General features: G+C 46.3%; 1 protein-coding gene across 5 annotated transcripts in view; it reads right to left on the bottom strand.

The window, feature by feature from the left end:
• TECPR2 (tectonin beta-propeller repeat containing 2) overlaps window positions 1–21,309 on the bottom strand; it is a 107,952-nt gene extending 86,643 nt beyond the window's left edge. For 3 of the 5 annotated variants that reach the window (XM_060620769.3, XM_081795999.1, XM_060620771.3), the window contains exons 1-2: window positions 21,191–21,308; window positions 7,671–7,961 (exon numbers count right to left, since the gene is read on the bottom strand). In XM_060620769.3, coding sequence (XP_060476752.3) covers window positions 7,671–7,889 — 219 coding nt within the window. In that variant the 5' untranslated portion in view covers window positions 7,890–7,961; window positions 21,191–21,308. Of the gene's footprint in view, window positions 1–7,670; window positions 7,962–9,573; window positions 9,670–21,190 lie in introns of all 5 variants that reach the window. The other 2 variants (XM_060620770.3, XM_060620772.3) reach the window with 2 other exon arrangements.
• Between the last annotated feature and the right edge of the window lie 24 nt (window positions 21,310–21,333).

The raw sequence follows: 21,333 nt of genomic DNA, 5'->3' as shown, positions 1-21,333 counted from the left end.
ACAACTGCTTAGATGGTCATGAAACGAACGTCTACTGAGTCCTGACCCAGCCTGGAAAAGGGAACGTCGAGGGCACCTTTGAAGCCCTCTGGGCCCTTCTCCCTACCTGCATACCCTCATGCCACCAAAACCACTATCCTGGAATTGGAATTTATCCCCTTGCTTTTCACAGCTTCATCACATGTGCACGTGCCCTTACGCACTACGGTGCACACACGTGCCCAACACAGACTCAGACTGGTGAGCCAGCATGTGGAGGTTCTGGCCCTCAACCTTCCTGACTCAGAAACTCAGTTTTTTCAGTGTCCTATTGTGTTCAGTGCCCAGGGTGGTTGCCTTGTGGGCATCTCATGCACAAGAAGTTAAAGTTTAAGCCAAAAAGCCAGTTTATTACTTTATAAAGAACTAACGGTCACACAAACCAGAATGCTCACGTACGTAGGACCTGTACATTCTTCCCCCACTGGCTGATGCGCATGGGCAGCAAGTCTTAGTCAAAAGCTGCTTGGCTAGCAGGGAGCAATTTCTGAGCAAGCCACGGTAAGCGTTAGGGCCGGCCATGCCAAGGGGGTCTCAGCTCTCAAAGGGACTCCCAGCTACACGGGTAATTCGGCCCGATTTTTCCCAAGTTACCCAGCAGACTATACGCTCTCTTCCTGCCGTCACATCCTCTTTTCTTCTTCTTCTTCAAGTTTATTTATTTTGAGAAAGAGAGGATGAGCAGAGGAGGGGCGGGAGGGGTGGGGGTGGACAGAGGATCTGAAGCGGGCTCCGTGCTGACAGCAGAGAGCCCAACATGGGGCTAACCTGGGTCAAAGTCGGACGTTGAAGCGACTGAGCCACTCAGGTACCCCTCCCTTTTTCTTTTGATGTGGGGACAGTTCAGTCTTATTCTGGCCTGGGAGTCACTCTTCTGTCTCTTTAAGGAGACTCTGTCCATTTCAGGGCTCATCTATCGTATGCTGACTCTTACATTTCCCTCCTTTCCAACTTCCCAGGAGCACTTCTTGTTGCCTTGTGGCAACTTAACCCCCCTCAAAATGGAAATCTAGCGATAAAAAAATTTAAGAAGAGACTGATTTGAAAGAAGCCAGTGATGATTTTCTGAACAAACACTTCACCATCAGGGTAGCATTCCACCAACCTCCTCAGGCTCCTTGGCAGGCGGTTTTCCCTTCATACACAGGACAAAACTGTACGAAGGGGAAGCGTTCTTTGCGAGTGAGCTCATGGGAGCTGTGAAATGTGACAAGGCTTTCTTCATGAGTGTCTCTCGATATGCCAAAGCTTAACCTTTAGGAGAAACTGCTAGCATATCAAATAATAGATCGAAAATACCTAGAAACATTTAAGAAGACTCTAGTAAGATATTCATCAAATTCAAAAGAATTGTTTCACTTTTATCCTTTTACTAACACAGAACCACAGTTTAAAGTTTAAATATTTACATAACTATTTGATGATCCAAAAGTTAAATCAAAGCATCCCCTTTTCTGGAATAATTTCCTTAATTCCATAGGGCAAATTGGAGTAGGGAACATCCACTGGACTTGAAGGAAGTCCCTAGGGCCCGGGACACCACCACTAGAGAAATCTTAGAGACAGAAGGCAGATTACCTACAAAGGAAAACAATTCGATGGCCAGCAGGAGTCCCAGCAGTGGAGATGATGATATAATACGTTTAAAGTGTTGAGACAGAATAAACATCTGAAGTGAGGTAGGGATCAAGTTTCACTTTCCCCCAAATACTCATATCCAAATGTCCCACACCATTTAGTAGAACAACCTTGTAATAGCATCTTTGCAAAACCTCAAGCGATCATATATGTATGGATTTTCTGGGTTCTCTGTTCTATTCTTTTTGATCTGATCTCTTTATCTATTCTTGTGCTAACAACCACAATCAGCTTAATTACTGAAGGTTCATAAGCCTTGCTAACCCAGTAGAGCAACCCCTCCCATCTTGTTCTTTTGCCATTAGTATCTTGACTCTTCTTGAGTCATTACAATTGCAAATACAATTTTAAATTACCATTAGTTAATGAGTTGAAGCAATCCATGCTGAGGATACCAGTGAAACCCTATACCGCAATGCTACTGACATGCCAGAATTTAGATCATAGGATCCTAATTAGTCAGTTAAGCATCCAACTCTTGATTTCAGCTCAGGTCATGATCTCAAGGTCTGTGGGATCGAGTCCCAAGTCGGGCTCTGTGCTGGGCATGGAGTCTGCCTAAGATCCTCTCTCCCTCTCCTTCTGCCCCTACCCTGTTTTCTCTCACATGCATGCACTCTCTCTGTTGAAATAAATGAGTAAACTTAAAAAAAAAATACACACACACACACACACACACACACACACACACACACACACACTTGGTAAAAGTCAAGGAAACATTCATAATATTCTGAAGCATGAGTTTCCTGACTGGAAAACATCACAGACATGTTCCCATGCTCAGGCCTCTCCTTCCCTCCACTGGGAATATTCTGCCCCCGCTGTTAACAGCACGTCCATCATGCTGCTCACTGTCTTTGGGTCTCCATTCAGCTGTCACCGCTCAGCGAGCCCTTCCCTGAACTTCCTATTTAAAATTGCAACGCCTCGCGCTGCAGCTCCTCACCCCCTCCTCCGCTTTATTCTCCCCTCAGACCCCCTTCTTGTTCGTCTGTGTGTTGGCGGCTCTGGCTCCCCACTAGACTCCGAGTCCCCTGAGGGCAGGGGCCTTGCCTGCCCTGTTCTGTGCCTCTCCAGGACCTCAAGCGGGCCTAGCACACGGTGAGCACTGGGTACTTTTTTCTTTTTTAATGTTTATTTATTTTTGAAGGAGAAAGAGACAGAGTGTGTGTGGGGTGGGGGTGGGGGGGTGGGGGGCGGTGCAGACAGAGAGGGAGACAAAGAATCCCAAGCAGGCTCCAGGCTCCGAGCTGTCAGCACAGAGCCTGATGCAGGACTCGAACTCACACACCGCGAGATCATGACCTGAGCCGAAGTCGGACACTCAACCGACGGAGCCACCCAGGTGTCCCCGCACTGGGTACTTATTGAATGAACTCCTGGAGACCCAAGTGCAGACAAGCTGCAGAAGTGACAACCAGGTAGCGCAGAGACTGCTCTGGGGGCGAATCCGTGGAATTTCCGCCATTCACTGAATGCTAAGGAGAGAGGTTATACAATTACTTTCCAAAGAGAAAATCAGAAGCTCAGGTCAACTTATCGTTCCCGTCTGTTCTTACGTATTTCACACCCATATATTTAACAAGTTTATAACATTTTTATACTCGTTATTAGCTCCTCACAGTTTCTTGTGCTTTTGGCACGAGCTAGAAGAACTTCTTGTGTCTCCATCTGCCCTCTCCCACTAACTCGTGTAGGAAAAAAGGTTTCCAAAAGTATTATTCTTGAAAACACACGACAGGCTGTATTTAGCACATATAAGGTCTGCTTTCCTTCTTTAGAAACAGAACTTCATTTAAAAACATCATCTTTCATCCATGCCATACATGGGTTCATGAGAGGGTAGACTAACTTTTATTTTTATTTACCTTCCTATAAAATCTTAGATTTCCCCTAAATGAAACTAGTTGATGCATGTCTCAATTTTCACTTGGAAATTCCAGAGACTCTGAATCTGGTTTCCACTGTCTTCCAAATCCAGACTTTTGTGGAGGCCCTGTCTTCTCTCATAGGAAGTGAGCATAATGGTCAGGCAACCAGCTGTGTGGCGTGGAGCAGGAATCTTACCATTTCTTTATTTGAAAAACATGGGAATTGTGCCAAATTATTCTTTTTGTTTGTTTGTTTGTTTGTTTGTTTATTTAGTTTTGAGACAGACAGAGACAGAGCATGAACAGGGGAGGGGCAGAGAGAGAGGGAGACACAGAAGCAGAAGCAGGCTCCAGCCTCTGAGCTGTCAGCACAGAGCCCGACGCGGGGCTCGAACTCATGGACTGTGAGATCATGACCTGAGCCGAAGTGGGACACTCAACCGACCGAGCCACCCAGGCACCCCTGTGCCAAATTATTCTAAGACCTAGCCAGCTCTGAAGACAAAAATGACCAGAACAACAAAACAGTTAATCCATCTCTAGGATCACGCAGCTAATAACCGACAGCCAACACTCAAAACAGAGCTTTGTGTTGTTGTGTTGATGCAAGTAAATACGGGGGCGCCTGGGTGGCTCGGTCAGTTGAGCGTCCAACTCTTGACTTTGGCTCAGGTCGTGCTCTCACAGTTTGTGAGGTAGAGCCCCACATTGGGCTCCGTGCTGACAGTGCACAGCCTACTTGGGATTCTCTCTCTCCCCCTCCCTCTGCCCGTCCCTCACTCACTCTGTCTCTCTGTCGAAAATAAACTTCAGAAACATTTAAAAAAAAAACCCAAAACAAGGAAATAGGAAAACATTCTTGTTACCAAAAAATTCTAATGATTCCACCGCATTTAAAGAAAACAAAAAGATACTTCTTCACACCCCCTCCCTTAGCCTACCCCATTCTCAGGCCCCACAGAGATTTAGAGAATCATGATGGAGAGTCAGGAGTGCTCCTGCAGACCTTTTCCCATATATTTTACAGACAGATATTTAGCTTTCTTTTCCCACCCCAGTATTCTAATTCCAAATTCCGCGTTCTTTCCAAAACGGAATTTTTATTTTGCACTTCCTTTGTGGTTTTCCACAATTACGGGTTTGTATTCTACACCAAATGGGTGCTTGGAAAATCTTTTGGATACTTGGGGCTGTCAAGTTTGGATTTTGGCCCCAGTAAAATACATTTTTTTCTGATCCCTCCGTAAGAGAAAGCCAGCGGACATATACATATAATATATGACTTTTCCTGGAGTCCCCTCTTCATCTGCTGGTTCCAAGAATTTGTACTTGATTCTCCCAAATCTGGGCACCCCTGGTGCTAGGACATCACCTCCTTCAAAGCTCATGGGGCTCATCATAGGATAAAGAGAAAGCTAATTCTAGGTAAAACTCTAAAACTGACGGTCAGGGGTAACTGTAGTTTCATTCTGGGGAACATTACACTCACTTTTCTCTAAGTTTTTGTGAGTTTGGTGGTGAACTTTAAAAAACAGTCATATAATTATATTTTAAAAAGGACAATACAATGGTATCAATAAGCCACATGTGTTTTATAAAAGAGAACTGGATTGAAATGCAACCCGAGTAAAGGGTCTGAATTCACACCTGGCCCCTAGCCCACACAGCCCACAAGGGTCCCCGAGCTGACCCTGCCGCAGAAGCAGGTTCCAGCCTACAGTCTCATGTTCGAGGCCCCACCCGCCTTTCTGGCCTTAACCCTCGCTGCTCCATATCCTTGCCCTGTGTTCCACTTCCATCCAAATACACTTTCTGGAACACACACACACACACGTGCGCGCGTGCTCCAACACTACACCTTAATGCCAAAGATGACCTAGCAGTGAATTAAAACCTAAGGGGCTAGCAAATGTACCCTGCAGTGTTAGAGGTCAGAAGAGCAGGCACCCGCGAGAGGAGTACTGACTGGCAGCCGGCGCTGGGAGTCCACTGGACTGCTGAAGACGTTCTGCATCTTGATCTAGGGATCACACGGCTGTACAACTAGGCTAATTCACCAAGTTGTACATTTGAAATTTGTACGCTTTATGTCAAGTACACTTCAACTAAAAACTGAGAAAACAGAGTGAGACAGAGAACCAAAGTCTGCTCTACTTTAAACTTGTTGAGACACGTTTTATGACCCAGAATATGGTCTCAGTGAATGTTCCACGTTTATTTACGAAAAACACACCCTCATCTGCTGTTGGGTGGAACGTTCTGTAAATGTCAATGAGACAATGTCAGCTGATAGTGTCACTCAGCTCTTCTATATTTCTATATCCTTGAGAGACGAGTGCTGAAGTCTCCAACTAGAATTGTGGATTTCTTGATTTTTCAGTTATGAGACTTTTTGCTCCGTCTATTGTGGAGTTTGCTTGTTAAGGTACCTACACGTAAGGCTGCTGTGTCTTTTCCAACGGAATGGCTCTCTTTAACCCTAGTTATTTCTTTGCTCAGACTACTTTGATATTCACATCGCCACTCCAACTTTCTTTTAATTAGCATTTACATGACATACCTTTCTCCATCCTTTTAATATTTTTTTAATGTTTATTCATTTCTGAACAACAGATAGAGACAGAGCACAAGCAGGGGTGGGGCGGAGAGAGAGGGGGACACAAAATCTGAAGCAGGCTCCAGGCTCTGAGCTGTCAGCACAGAGCTCAACGCGGAGCTTGAACTCACGGACCACAAGATCATAACCTGAGCTGAAGTCGGACGCTTAACAGACTGAGCCACCCAGGTGCCCCCATCCTTTTAATTTTTTTAAAAAAAAAATTTTTTTTTCAATGTTTTTTATTTATTTTTGGGACAGAGAGAGACAGAGCATGAACGGGGGAGGGGCAGTGAGAGAGGGAGACACAGAATCGGAAACAGGCTCCAGGCTCCGAGCCATCAGCCCAGGGCCCGACGTGGGGCTCGAACTCACGGACCGCGAGATCGTGACCTGGCTGAAGTCGGACGCTCAACCGACTGCGCCACCCAGGCGCCCCTCCATCCTTTTAATTTTTAATTGAGTTTCTTATGAACAATATATAGTTGGTTCATAATTTTTTTCTCCATTAGAGTAACTTCTTTTAATTGATAAGTACAGATCATTTCCACTTAATTATTGATACATTTTAATCAGGTCTATCATTTTGTTTTCTTTTTTCTTTTTTTACTGTTTATTTCTTCTGAAAGAGAGAGACAGAGTATGAGTGGGAAAGGGGCAGAGAGAGAGGGAGACACAGAACCTGAAGCAGGCTCCAGGCTCTGAGCTGTCAGCACAGAGCCTGATGCAGGGCTTGAACCCTTGAAATGTAAGATCATGACCTGAGCCGAAGTTGGACGCCCAACTGACTGAGCCACCCAGGCACTCCTAAACACAAAAGTCTTGTCTAAAGACGTCCATAAAAGCCCACTAACTACAGGAGTAGTAGAGCCACACCAGGCCATGAGGGAGAAGCCATAACTCAGTCACCTTGGGAGTCTCTCACAACCGCCGCGTACTCAATAAACCACAGATATTGACTAAGTAGGTGAATTTGACGATGATGTGTCAATATTTATTTAGTGCCTACCAGCATCTACAATACACAGACATGCAATGCCTGAAGTCAACCAGCACAGAACAGAGGTTGGCTGAGATTCTAACAGCAATGTTCTATAAGGAGAGATCTTATTTCAGATGTACCTGTTTGGGTAGCTAGCCAATACTGATACTAGTCCTTTCTTCATAATAATTTCAGCACAATAACTAGAGATCATTTAACCGAGTCAGTCAAGGTACCCTGAGAAACAAAAATATGTAGAAGAAAGTACCAACCTCCAAAGTTTTCTATTACATATTAACACTAAAATGTTCTCTTTTAAAGTGGTGCTAAACTTCTAGAGGCAGGGGGAAAAAAGTAAAAACAAAAATAAACCAACGTCTTTAGCTATATCCCACTTCAATTAAAGATGGTTTTCAAGTAGTGTTTGGGTGAGATACCGAGGCCAAATCAGAAGTAAATTACCCCATCCTAGGAGACACGAGCGTGTCCAACGTCGGCCATGCCTCTTGCATACTAAGGAGTAAAGAAAAGCAAGACTCACCTCAAAGTTGTACTTCTTCATCTGGTTGAGGTGTCTGCAGTACAGATAGAGCATGCCGATGCTGCTGCCCACCGCGATGTAGTCCCCATTGGTGTCGAGAGCTGTGAGGTAGACCACGACGGAGCGGAAACCCTTCTGCACCTTTGTGGGAATGGCATTGAGGAGATAGTACAAAGGGCAGAACTCTCTGAAGGTGACCGGTTCTGATACTGATGCCATGGCCGAGGTTTCCGCAGATGATCTTCAGGCAGGAGAAGGAATGTTTGACTGGCATCTGGGGAAACCTGGGGGCTAAAGAACAAGGCGTTGTAATTCTTTCAACGTCTGGTCACGCCAAAGAGAAGTCATGTTTAGCGGTGGGCTTGAGGAACTTGCAGGTGGGGAAAAATTACAGCTGTGGCTTATTTCAATGGAGAAAGTAAACCAGGTGTCATTAAGATCACTTCGAGCACTTTAATTCAACGTGCGCGTCAGTATGTACTGGCCTCTATAATTTATACTGTGCTAATAAATACTATGGAGAAACAGAAAGAATATTAGAAACAGTTCTTATTCTCGAGCAGTTCATGATCTAGCCAGGCAGGCAAAAGAAACAGTGAAGAGGGGCGCCTAGGTGGCTCAGTCGGTTAAGCGTCCGACTTCGGCTCAGGTCATGATCTCACGGTCTGTGAGTTCGAGCCCCGCGTCGGGCTCTGTGCTGACAGCTCAGAGCCTGGAGCCTGTTTCGGATTCTGTGTCTCCCTCTCTCTCTGCCCCTCCCCTGTTCATGCTTTGTCTCTGTCTCAAAAATAAATAAACATTAAAAAAAAAATTAAAAAAAAAAAAAAAGAAACCATGAAGACACACAAAACCACATGTGATTGGGTGCGAAGCTGTAGGTCTTGATAAGCGGGAGAGAGTAGTGGGAAAGGCTTCACTGGAAACATCCTGAAGTACAAAGCTCGTGAGGACGGACGGAACATGAAGAGAAAGAGGAAAGCCATTGTCCCAGGAGGACAACGAACCAGTCCTGGTGTGGCAATACACTCGCTGTGTCGAGACAGCAGAGAAGCACGTCCCCCAGCTGGATGCCTGCAGCCCCCTCGACGCTCGGAGCCTCCGCGATGCACCTGCTCCACCCTGACACCCGCACCTCTCGGCACTCTGAGTTCAAAGCCTCCCGCAATAAAGAGACTCGGTCCTTACACAGTGTGTTGTCATTCATGAAGGGTTCAGCCACTCATTTACTCCTTGTCCCACCTGTGAGATCACTGGTGTCACCTCCAACTCTGAGAAGAAGGGCCTGAGGACCCAAGGGTCACAAGACTGGCCCGTGACCACAAAGCTGAGACCCGAGTCCAGGTCCGGAGTCTTCCCAGTCACGCCATCACAGCTCTGACAGACAAGCAGCAGCTACAGGCGGTGCCCGATCTGATCAGAGCTGGAGGGGTATATTCTAGCCCTTCAGTTCTACGGAGACTTTAAGCCCCTCTAGTAAGAACTCGTTAGGATCCCGGATCTGCGGTCTGCTGAATGGTGGCTTTTTGATTTCTATAAAGCTGACTGACCAACTTCAAGTTCTCTTATAACGAAACTCACATCCGACTCATTCTCACCCAGGGGCCCCAACACCGGGCTGTCCCTCCCACCTGGAATGCTCTTTGTCCAGGTGTCACTCAGATTTTGCTTCTTCTCAGCATACGGGTGTCTGCTAAAATGTCCCCTTATCCACGACGTCCCACCTGACCATCCCCTACAATGTGCTTCCTACCACCACCACCAAGCACTCTCTGCTCCCCTCTCTCTGCTTTACTTGCTCACACTTCTTCTTCCTTCTCTTTTCACTGGCCGTCTCTGCCTGACCCCCTCTACCATCACCGGTCTGTAAGGCCCACAGGAGCAGGGCCACATCTGCCTCACTCACCTCTGTAGCCCCCAGCACCTAGAAAAGGATCAGGCATATCAGAGGCACTCAGTAAGTATTTGCTGAATAGATGAATGAGTTGTGTACGAGGAAAATCTGCAAGGAAGGAAGGAGTGACAGGAGCAGAAGACCAACAAAATAATCACTTTTTCTCCAATCTTGCCTCAACTCACTGCAGGAATAATACCCCCCTGGATCTCTGTGGCATACCCAGCGATCCAAGCATTTTCAGATTCCTGTTTCATTTGATAATCACAATAGTCGATACGAAGAAGCAAGCAGTGTAATTTGTGAGAGCTCCCCTAATGGTAATAATAAGAATCACATCCCTCTGTGATGGTTAAGAAAATTGACTGGGGCCCCTGGGTGGCTCAGTTGGTTGAGCAGCTGACTCTTGATTTTGGCTCAGGTCATGATCCCAGGGTTATGGGATCGAGCCCCATGTTGGACTCTGCGCTGAGCATGGAGCCTGCTCAAGATATTCTCTCTCTCTCTCTCTCTCTCTCTCTCTCTGGGCACCTGGGTGGCTCAGCCAGCTAAGCATCTGACTCTTGATTTTGGCTCAGGTCATGATCTCACAGTTCATGGGTTCGAGCCCCGAGTTGGGCTCTGTGCCGACAGAGTGAAGGCTGCTTGGGATTGTTTCTCTCTCTCTCAAAATAAACAAATATTAAAAATATATATACATTCTCTCTCTCTGCCCCTCTCCCCCTCTCGTGCGTGCTCTGTCCCTCTCTAAATTTCTTTTTTAATCTTAAAAAAAAAGAAAGAAAATTGACTGATACATCCCTTTGTAGCAGAGGTTGAAGCTCTGGGAGGTTCCGAAATGTGCCCAAGCTCACATAGCTTCAGTGTATGTGCCGCTGAAGTGAGCACACACATAGCTTTAAATGGCTGACGCAACAGGCATCTGGATGGTGAATGCTGTGCCGTCCATACAGCAGCACGGTTCATAAACCTATAACTAGGCAAGGGCAAGACTAATCCTTGATTTATGCGAGTACTCCAGAAAGGTGGGCGAGACTCAGATGATGCAGGAATCAAATGAAAATGAAATGGCCTCATGCACTCAAGTGAAAACCGTTGCTGACAGATACCACGGGAAAGGAGGTAGATCGCTTAAGGACATGGGACAATAATCCAAAATGCAAAGAATGACAATAGCAACAGCACTAATCGCTAATGCTATTACTTCATAGAAACTATCCTTAGCACACTAACCCATTAAATCCTCGCCAAATCAGGACCACTGTTATCTCCATTGTACAGATGAGGACACTGTTGCTATTTCAACAATCTTTCCATCTTCAAGCGAAAGGCAGCATAGGAGCAGTTAAAGGCTTTGTTTCCTTGATGGGCGTGTACATGCAAACACACCGAGAAGCCATAATTTATACAAAGTTTTTAAAATGAAAATTTTTTTAAACAGTTATAAATGTTCACCGTCAAAAAACTGAGGGGTGCCTAAGTGGCTCAGTCAGTTCGGTGTCCAACTCTTGATTTCGGCTCAGGTCAGGATCCCACAGTGGTGGGATTGAGCCCCACGTTGGGCTCTGTGCTGAAGGTGGAGCCTACTTAAGATTCTTCTCTCTCTCTTTCTCTCTCTCTGTCCCTCTCATCTCCCCACCCCCAGCTCGAAGGCACGCACACTCTATCTCAAATTAACAAAAAAAATTGAGGGGCGCCTGGGTGGCTCAGTTGGTTTCAGCTCATGTCATGATCTCATGGTTCATGGGTTCGAGCCCCACATCGGGCTCTGCGCTGACAGCGCAGAACCTGCTTGGGATTCTCCGTCTCCCTCTCTGCCCCTCCCCCCTTCTCTCAAAACAAACTTTAAAATTTTTGAAGTATGGAAAATTACAAAGAACTAAATAAATGGCATTAATAATCCCATTGTACGGGGGTGCCCAGGTGGCTCAGTTGGTTGAGTGTCCGACTTTGGCTCAGGTCATGATCTCACGGCTGGTGAGTTGAGTCCCGCGTCGGGGAGTCTGTGCCGACAGCTCAGAGCCTGGAACCTGCTTGGGATTCTGTGTCTCCCTCTCTCTCTGCCCCTCCCCCACTCACGCTCTGTCTCTCTCTCTCTCTTTCAAAAATAAATAAAACATTAAAAAAATAATAATCCCATTGTACAGAGACATGCTACATCTACAGGTAGTGACAGACACATATATGCAGACACACACAGCTTTTCACCTTATAAACCAGAAGCATTTGCCATTTCATTAAATATTCCACCAGAACACGATTTTTAATCTGTACAGAAAAGCTGCAGCGAACACACTCTATGCATAAACCAAAATTTTCTGAACCAAAATGTTCTAATTTCTGCTTTAGTGGACGAGGCCTCCTCGGAAGCAAGTGGAAGGACTAAGCACTTCACAAACATCAGCCAGTACTATTTCCTCCTTTCAAAGCCATTTTCCTCAAAGCAGCTCTGTCAAATTTAAAATTCATTCCCTTGATCTGATACCATTCACTTGTCAGCTCCATAATCTCCATACGAAGGAATCTGAGACTGCGGCCTGGTTACAAGGGGCCGGAGGATACGCCTCGAAAGTCATCTGCAGGGCAGGTACACTATTCTAGCTTGGATTATACGTTTACTTGCGGTGGCTCAGGAGGTATTCGTGGAAGGACAGAGTCCCTGGAATCATCTCTTTGGCGCAATCAACAATAACACTATCAACTTCAAAAATGTGTAAGGATCCCTTCACTTGCAGGCCCCAGCACAGATTAAAAATTATCACAATTCTGTGGCAGATAATGGGCAGTATAATCAAATTTTGAATCAATTTTTGGGGCTGAAATCCTAGCATTCGTGCCTGACTTCTCCCTCTTCTTTACCCCCAGAGCAACCCCTCACCTCGTTCCATCTACTCTATTGCCTAACCTACCTCACACCTGGCCCCTTCTCACCAGCTGTGGCCATGACCAGGAGGAAGCCATCACGTGTCTCACCTGGGCCTCTGCGACATTCTTCTAATGCCTGCTCTCCTGCTCCCACAGCTGCCCTCTAGAACCTAAGCTCACACACAGCAGTGGGAATGAACTCTGTGACTTCATTGGAATTAAAAACTTTCGTGCTCCAAAAAACACCACCAAGACACTGAAAAGACTACTCACAGAATTGGCAAAAATATTTGTTAATCACATATCTCATAATGCATTTGTATCCAGAACATATAGAGAACTCTTAAAAATCAATAACAAAAAGACAATTCTTAAATGGACAAAGGATCCGAATACATGTTTCTCCAAAGAAGACATAAAAGTGGCCAATAATATGGGGCACCTGGGGGGCTCAGTCAGTTGAGCATCTGACTTCAGCTCAGGTCATGATCTCACAGTTTGTGAGTTCAAGTCCTGTGTTGGGCTCTCTGCTGTCAGCCCAGAACCCGCTTTGGATCCTCTGTCCCCCTCTCTCTGCATCTACCCTGGTTGCACACTCTCTCTCTCTCTAAAATAAATAAACATTAAAAAAGTGGCCAAGAAGCACAACAAAGATGCTCACCATCATTAATCATAAGGGAAATGCAAAATGAAACCACAATGAAACATCACTTTAAACACTAGGATGGCTATAATAATAATAAAAAAAGATATGTGTTAATAAGAATGTGAAGAAACTGAAACCCTCATACGTTGCTGGTAGAAAATAAAATGATGCAGCCACTATGAAAGGGCCTAGCAGCTCTTCAAAGGTTAAACAGAGTTACCACATAACCCAGCAATTCTACTCCTAGTTGTATATCCAGGAGAAATGAAAACATACGTCTACACAAAAATTTGTCCACAAATGTTCATAATATTACCTTCATAATAGTAAAAATTTAAAACAACACCAATTGTCCATCAAAACAACAGTATATCCACACCATGGAATATTATTCAGCAATAAAAAGGAATGAAGTTCTGATCCATGCATAACACGATGAACCTTGAAAACATGATGCTAAGTGAAAGAAGCCAGACACACAAGACCACATACTGATTCCATTTATATGAAATGCCCAGAATAAGCAAACCTAAAGAGACAGAAAGTAAATCAGTGACAGCCTAGGGCTGGAAGAAGATGGGAATGTGGGTGGAGGTGACTGTTAAATGGTATGGGGTTTCTTTTTAGAATGACGACAAAACTCTAAAACTGGTTGTAGTGATGATTACATATCTCCACGAATACACTAAAAACCACTGAACTATATACTTTATTTTTTAAATACTTTGCACAAGTTTTTCTTAAAGTTTATTATTTTGTGAGAGAGAGAGCAAGCGGGGAAGGGGCAGAGAGAGAAGGAGAGACAGGATCCCAAGGAGGCTCCACACTGTCCACACAGAGTCCCATGTGGGGCTCAAACCCACGAACCGTGAGATCATGACCTGAGCCAAAACCAAGAGTCGGATGCTTAACCAACTGAGCCACCCAGGCGCCCCAACTTGTACACTTTAAATGGGTAAATTATATGGCATGTAAATTATACCTCAATAAAATTATTGCAAAAAGAAAAAGAAGGAACAGCTCTCCAACACCTATTCATCCTAAAAACTTCAGTAAACTAGGAATAGAGAGAAATTTCCTCAAGTGGACAAGAAATACCTATAAAAAAACAACAGCTAATAGCACACTTAACGGTGAGAAACTCAAAGCTTCCCCACTGTGATCAGGTGCAAGGGAAGGAGCTCCCTATCTCACCACTCCTTTTCAACATCACACTGGAAGTCCTAGCCAATGCAATAAGACAAGAAAAAGACACAAAAGATAGAGTAGAAAAGAATAAAACTGTCTTTGCAGATGACATAATCATCTATGTAGAAAGCCTGAAAGAATCAACAAAAAACTGAAACTAATAAGCAATCATAGCAAGGTGATGATACAAGCTTAACATACAAAAGCCAACTGCTTTCCTATATACCAGCAATGAACAAGTGGAATTTGAAATTAAAAACACAATTCCATTTATATTAGCATTCCCCCAAATGAAATACTTATGCCTAAATCTATCAAAATACGTATAAGATCAATATGAAGAAAACTACAAAACTCTCACGAACAAAATCAGAGAACCAAATAAATGGAAAGATACCCCATGTTCATGGGTAGGAAGATTTGAAACTGTCCAGATGTCAACTCTTCCCAACTTGATTTACAGTTGGGAATGCAATCTAAATCAAAGTCCAGGCAAATTATGTTGTGGTTATTGACAAAACTATTTTAAATTTACACAGAGAAGCAAAGAACCAGAATAGCCACGAGCCAACACAATACTGAAGGAGAAGAACAAAGCTAGAGGACGATACTACCTGACTGCCAAACATACTCTAGAGCTATAGTAATCAAGGCAGTGTGGTATTGGCAGAACAAATAAATCAACAGAACAAAATACAGAGCCCAGAAACAGACCTGCCCGAATATAATTAACTGATCCCTGACAAAGGTGCCAAGGCAATGCAATGGGGCACATGTTGTCTTTTCAACAAACAGCGCTGGAACAAGCAGACGTCCACATGCAAAAAACAAAGAAAGAAAGAAAGAAGGAAGGAAGGAAGGAAGGAGAAAAAGCAAGAGAAAAAGAAAAAAAAAGCAATCTAGATACAGAGCTTATACCCTTCACAAAAATTAACTCAAAATGGATCACAGGCTTAAATGTAAAACACAAAACTATAGGGGCACCTGGGTGGCTCAGTCGGTTAAGCGACTGACTTTGGCTCAGGTCATGGTCTCGCGGTTTGTGGGTTCAAGCCCCGCGTCGGGCTCTGTGCTGACAGCTCGGAGCCCGGAGCCTGCTTCCAATTCTGTGTCTCCCTCTCTCTCTGCTCCTCCCCCGCTCACACGCTGTCTCTCTCTCAAAAATAAATGAAGATTAAAAAAAAAATTTTGTTTTTAAACACAAAACTATAAAACTCCTAAAAAATAACACAGGACAAAACCTGGATGACGTTGAGTATGGTGATGACATTTTATTTTATCTTACTTCACTTTAAGTAGGCTCCATGCCCAGTGTGGAGCCCAATGCAGGGCTTGAGTTCATGGCCCTTGAGATCAAGACCTGAGCTGACATCAAGAGTTGGACGCTGAACTGATTGAGCTACCCAGGCATCCCATGGTGATGACATTTTTAGATACAATACTAAAGGTATGATCCAAGGAAGAAATAACTGATAAGCTAGACTTCATTAAAACTAAAAAATTCTGCAAAAGAAAATGTCAAGAGAATGAGAAGACAAACCACAGACTGGAAGAAAAGATTTGCAAAAGACACATTTGATAAAGGACTGTTACCCAAACCGTATGAAGAACTCTTAAAACTCAACAATAAGAAAACAAACAACCAGGTTAAAAAATGGACCAAAGACCTAATAAGACACCTCACCAAAGAAGATCTACAGATGGCAAATAGGCACATGAAAAGATGTTCCACATCATATGTCATCAGGGAAATGCAAATTAAAATAAGATACACATGGGGCACCTGGGTGGCTCAGTCGGTTGAGCTTCCGACTCTCGATTTTGGCCCAGGTCATGATCACAGACAGGGTCCTAGGATCAGGCTCCACACTGACTGCTTAAGAGTCACTCGCTCTCTCCCTCTGCCCCTCTCCCCCACTCGTGCACCCTCTTAAAATAAAGAAAAAATTTTTAATTAAAAAAAATGAGACGCACGCCTATTAGAAGAGCTAAAATCCAGAACACTGACAACACCAGATACTGGTGAGGATGGTCCAACAGGGACTCTCATTCATTGCTGGTGGGAATGTGAAATGGTACGATCACTCTGGAAGACCATCTGGTGGTTTTTGTACAAAACTAAACATAACCTGGGGCACCTAGCTGGCTCAATCCATACGGCATGCAACTCTTGATCTTGGGATCGTGAGTTTGAGCCCCATGTTAGGCATAGAACCTACTTAAAAAAAAAAAAATAACTAAACATAATCTTATGATATGATCCAGCACTTAGATACCCTGGTATTCACCTAAAGGAGCTGAAAACGTACGTTCACACACAGACCTTTACTCAGATATCTATGGCAGCTTTACTCATAATTGTCAACAGTTGCAAGCACCTAAGATGTCCTTTAGTAGGTGCATGTATAAATCAACTGTGGTCCATTCAGAAGACAGAATGTTATTCAGCGCTAAAAATACATGGGCTATTAAATCATGAAAAGACAGAAAGGAACCTTAAATGCGTATTAATGAAAGAAGCCAATCTGAAAAGGCCACATCCTCTATTATTCCAACTATGTAACATTCTGGAAAAGGCAAAACACTATGGAGACAGTCAGAAGATCAATGGTTGTCAGGGGTGGCGGGGGAGGGGATGAAAAAACAAAAGCACAAGACTTTTAGGGCAGTGAAAATACTGATACCATAATGGCAGATACGTGCCATTTTACATTTGTCCAAACCCACAGAATGTACACCACCAAAAGTGAGTCCTAATGTAAACTACGGACTCTGGTTGATTATGATGTGTCCGCGTAGTATCATCAATTGTAACGAACGTCCCACTCTGGTGGGGGATGCTGACAACGGGGGAGGCGGTGTAAGCGCAGGGACAGGGGTATATAAAGTATTTCTGTACCTTCTCTTCAACTCTGCTGTGAACCTGAAACTTCTCTGAAAAAATAAAGTCTTTCTTTTTTTAATGTTTATTTATTTAACTTGAGAGAAAGAGCATGTGCACGAGCGGGAGGGGGATCAAGAGTTGGAAGACACCCAGGTGCGCCCCCCCTTTCAAGTTCCTTTTTTTTTTGACATTTTATTTATTTTTGGGAGACAGAGAGAGTGTGTGTGTGACTGGAGAGGGGCAGAGAGAGAGGGAGACACAGAATCTGAAGCAGGCTCCAGGCTCTGAACTGTTGGCACAGACCCTGACGCGGGGCTCGAACCCACGAACCACGAGATCATGACCTGAGCCGAAGTTGGCCGCTTAATCGACTGAGCCACCCAGGCACCCCAACGCCCCCCTTTTTAAAAAGAGTTCTCTGAAAGAGAAATGGGTGCATCTCATACAACCCATCCCATTCAAAATCCTTCAGGGGTCCCCCAGGGCTCAAATAACCAAATGCCTTTCGGTGGCCTCATCAGGCTCTGTGCCGCCAGCCTTCCTGGCTCCCCCATCACATCCCCATCCCTCCCCACCTGGCCACCAAGCTCTTGCGGCACTGGCCCCCTGTGTCCCTCCTCAGGCCTCTATCCCCTCTACTCCAATGATCCTTTATCTGACCCCACAAACCTGCCTTCGCAAAGGCCCTCCCCGGGCAGATGGCTTGTAGTCCCTCCACCCCTCTTCCCTGTCCTGTCACCTTGTGTACGTCCTTCGTGATTCTCATTGCAACCTTCAGTCACTTTACCTGCTAAGCAGTTCAATGATCTCTCATGAAAATATACACGACAAATGTAAACCCCAGTACCTAACAATATCTTTGGCACAGAGCAGATATTCAGTAAAGATTTGCTGATTGAATAAATAAGATGTTAATTCAGGTCTTACTGCAAAATAATATTCTCAATCCAATCTTTTTTTTTTTTTTAATGTTTACTTTTTGAGAGAGAGAGAGACAGAGAATGAGCAAGGGAGGGCAAAGAAAGAGAGGGAGACACAGAATCCGAAGCAGGCTCCAGGCTCCAAGCTGTCAGCATAGAGCCTGACGCCGGGCTCGAACTCACAGACCGTGAGATCATGACCCGAGCTGAAGTCGGACGCTTCACCAACTGAGCCATCCAGGTGCCCCTCAACCCAATCTTTAAAATCAATAATGTTTCCTTGGTCACAAATATTTCCATTAAAAGTACAAAACATCACTCTACAACATTCTTCCAGTGAGGATGCTTCTCCCCACAATGGTGCCTACCATCGACCCCATACACTGGAAGGGTGTCAGCCGCTCTCCATGCTGACAGCAAGCACCCTGATGCCACCTTGGTGGGCCGCTTTTCAAAACTGGAGCAAGGACTACAATGTACAGTCTACACCATTCACTCAGTGCAGGAACCCTGCACTGCCAGAGCACTCCACAACTCAGATGCTTTAAGGACTGTCTCCAAAATCTCCAGGAAGACAATCAGTATCCCTGTTGTACAATCTGTTTTTGAAGTCTGGCTACAGCATCCATCACTCCTTCAAGTGTTAAAATCTCATGGCTGAGCACAATGGGAATGAAGTCATTTATCTCCCAGACGAATGTCACTGCCCCGCTGCCATGCCTGTTGGCTGGCTGGCCGGTGCACACAGGCTATAGCCTCACGGAAGCGTGGAAGGAGAACATTTTTTAAAAAGATGTGTATCTAGCCTGGTGCCAGGCCACCCTTCCTTCCACACACTCTACCCCGCAGCTGCAATGAGCTTCCCAGCACAGGCCCTGAACACACCAGGACCTGTTCGTCTTTGCAAAGGCCTCTTCCTCCCTTCCCGCCCCCCCCCCCCCCCCCACACACACACCCTGTAAGAACTCGTTCTCCCCTGGGAAACCTTCACAGCCTCTCTCTAACAGTTGGTCTTTCTCTGCTTTCGGAGAACACTGAGCACCTCGTCATCACACGGCACCTCATCTTTAGTTGTCTAGCTTCTTTCCTGGATTCTTTCTTCCCCCACATCCTTCTAGTCTACACACCTTGTGGTGCTTCGAAAGACCACTGGCGCACGGTGCAATCAGCACTCGACACCTATTTGTAAACTAAGCTCTCAGAGCCCGAAGCCAGGATCCCCTAAGCATGATATTCCAAAACATAAGACCATTCTACCTCAGCTGCACCCACCATCATGCAAAAACTCGTTGGTCTCTGAAGTCCAGGTCTTAGTGAACCTGACCACACACTTCGAACAACAGCTCGCGTCTGCCTCAGCAGAGCTGGGAACTCTTCCCTCCTGATTCTACCAAGCTCCTTGTGCTTCACTGTATCTAGAAATCTCTCCAGGATCGACACCAAAGCTCGTTTTCCTTATGTGTATCGGCCCTTCACTTTTCCAAGTTCAATCGACTGCTCCTCCTGACGCCTGCTACCTTCCTTTTTTCCCCACGAAGTTCCAGTAGCCGTTTTGTCCAAACTACATGGAAGCTAATATAAAATGACCTTCCTTAAACCTGAAGTGTTACCTTTCTAAAATGGAAAGCAGATCCACAAGAAGACAATCTTCTATTGAAAATGATGATGTGGCTACAAAATAACTTAAACCCAACAAAAGCTACTGGCTAGTCACTCCTCCAGGGGGACTATCCTTATCCCAACTTCCCCACCATGGTCTCGGGTAAAGCAGTCCCTACACCCGCACCTGCTGGTTCTCCAACTAGAAAGCTCCCTGAGGGTAGGGACTAGAACCACAGCATCCCTAGAGCCTGGTATGTGGCAGGCATACAAGGGACTCAAATAATACCTGCTGAATGAACCAACAGGGGATGTAAGTTGGGTTATCCAAAAAAAAAAAACCAAAAAAACCCACAAGGTCAGAGGCTTATCGAGGTGCACTCTGCTGGGTGTAAGAAAGTACAAACAGCCTTGCAGCTTAGGAGACCGGGAGACACTGGTGACGACACAGAATACAGGGGCTTTCCTCCCAGATTCTGCTCCCAGTGGGTTTACAGGAAGGGAGCCAACCCCAAGTGCAACTCATCCCTCCAGCAGGTAAGGCAAATGTGCACCCAGGCTGGGAACCCACATTCTGCCAACAGATGGAATAGAAGGAACGGGATAAAATTCCTGAATCTCAGCGGGAAAGTGAGGGAGAAGAAAGGGCAGGGAAGAGGAACGGGAGGACAGCATGTGGGTAACTCAGCAGGGGCTACCCTTTACTGCAATGTGTCAGGTGCCAGCCAGGCTCGGTGCTTAGCGCTTTACCCGCACGGACCCGCTGGATCCTCCCACCAAGACAGAGGTAGAAACTATTATCATCTCCGTTTTACAGATGATGAAACTGCAGCCTGGCGAGGTGGTATCACTTGCCCCGAGCACACAGCTAGGAAGGGGCAGTGCTGTGACCTGAACCCGGGTCTCACTCCACGGTACCCCATTCTTTACGTCGCAGGACCTATTCTGCCTCCCAGACCCTCAAACAGGACTGAGGGAGGAGTCCTTCATTTACCCATTTAACGAACACCTACGGAGCACCTAGTAGGTGTGTGCCAAGGTCTGTGCCGGCAGTGCTGGCGCGCGGAGGAAGGCACCGGACTGACAGGGTCGGGGGACAGAACGCAACGTCAATCACGAGACAGCGGCGCTGGGAGCCGCGGGCCGGCAGGCAGAGGGACGAGGGACGAGGGACGAGGGTGCGGCAGAGGGAGGGAAGGCGCGGAGTGGGAGGAGCGAGGGCCCGGGGATGGGGCCGGCCGGCCAGCGGGGCCGAGGACGTGTAGGCAACCACCGCTCCCCTCCGGGGACCGCTGGCTTCTGCCAGACCAGCCTGGCGCCTCGAGTGTTGTGGCATTCGGGCTCGGCCACCCGCCGGGGCGACGCGGGGGGCCGGGAACGGGGGCGAGATGGGCAATGCGACCCTGAGGCGCCGAGGCGAGCGACGGGCGGCCTGGGGGAGGTGTGAGCGGCGGCGGGGAGGCCGAGGAAGGGGCGCGGGCCGGGAGGCGGGGGCAGTGGGGCCCACGGCGGCGTCGCCGGACTCACCTCCCGCGACGGCCCCTCCGGACTCGTCGGTCCGGCTCGGCCGGAGGAGGCGGGGACGGACTCCGGGCCGCGGGGGCTGCCGGGAGCCCGTTCCCTGGGCAACCGGGCCGACACCGCCGAGCGACAGCCGGAAGCTGAGCGGC

This window comes from Panthera onca, chromosome B3, assembly GCF_046562875.1.
Source record: "Panthera onca isolate mPanOnc1 chromosome B3, mPanOnc1 haplotype 2, whole genome shotgun sequence".
Lineage (NCBI taxonomy): Eukaryota > Metazoa > Chordata > Mammalia > Carnivora > Felidae > Panthera > Panthera onca.
The sequence above is the reverse complement of the archived record's forward strand: the minus strand, read 5'-3'. Positions and strand labels throughout refer to the sequence as shown.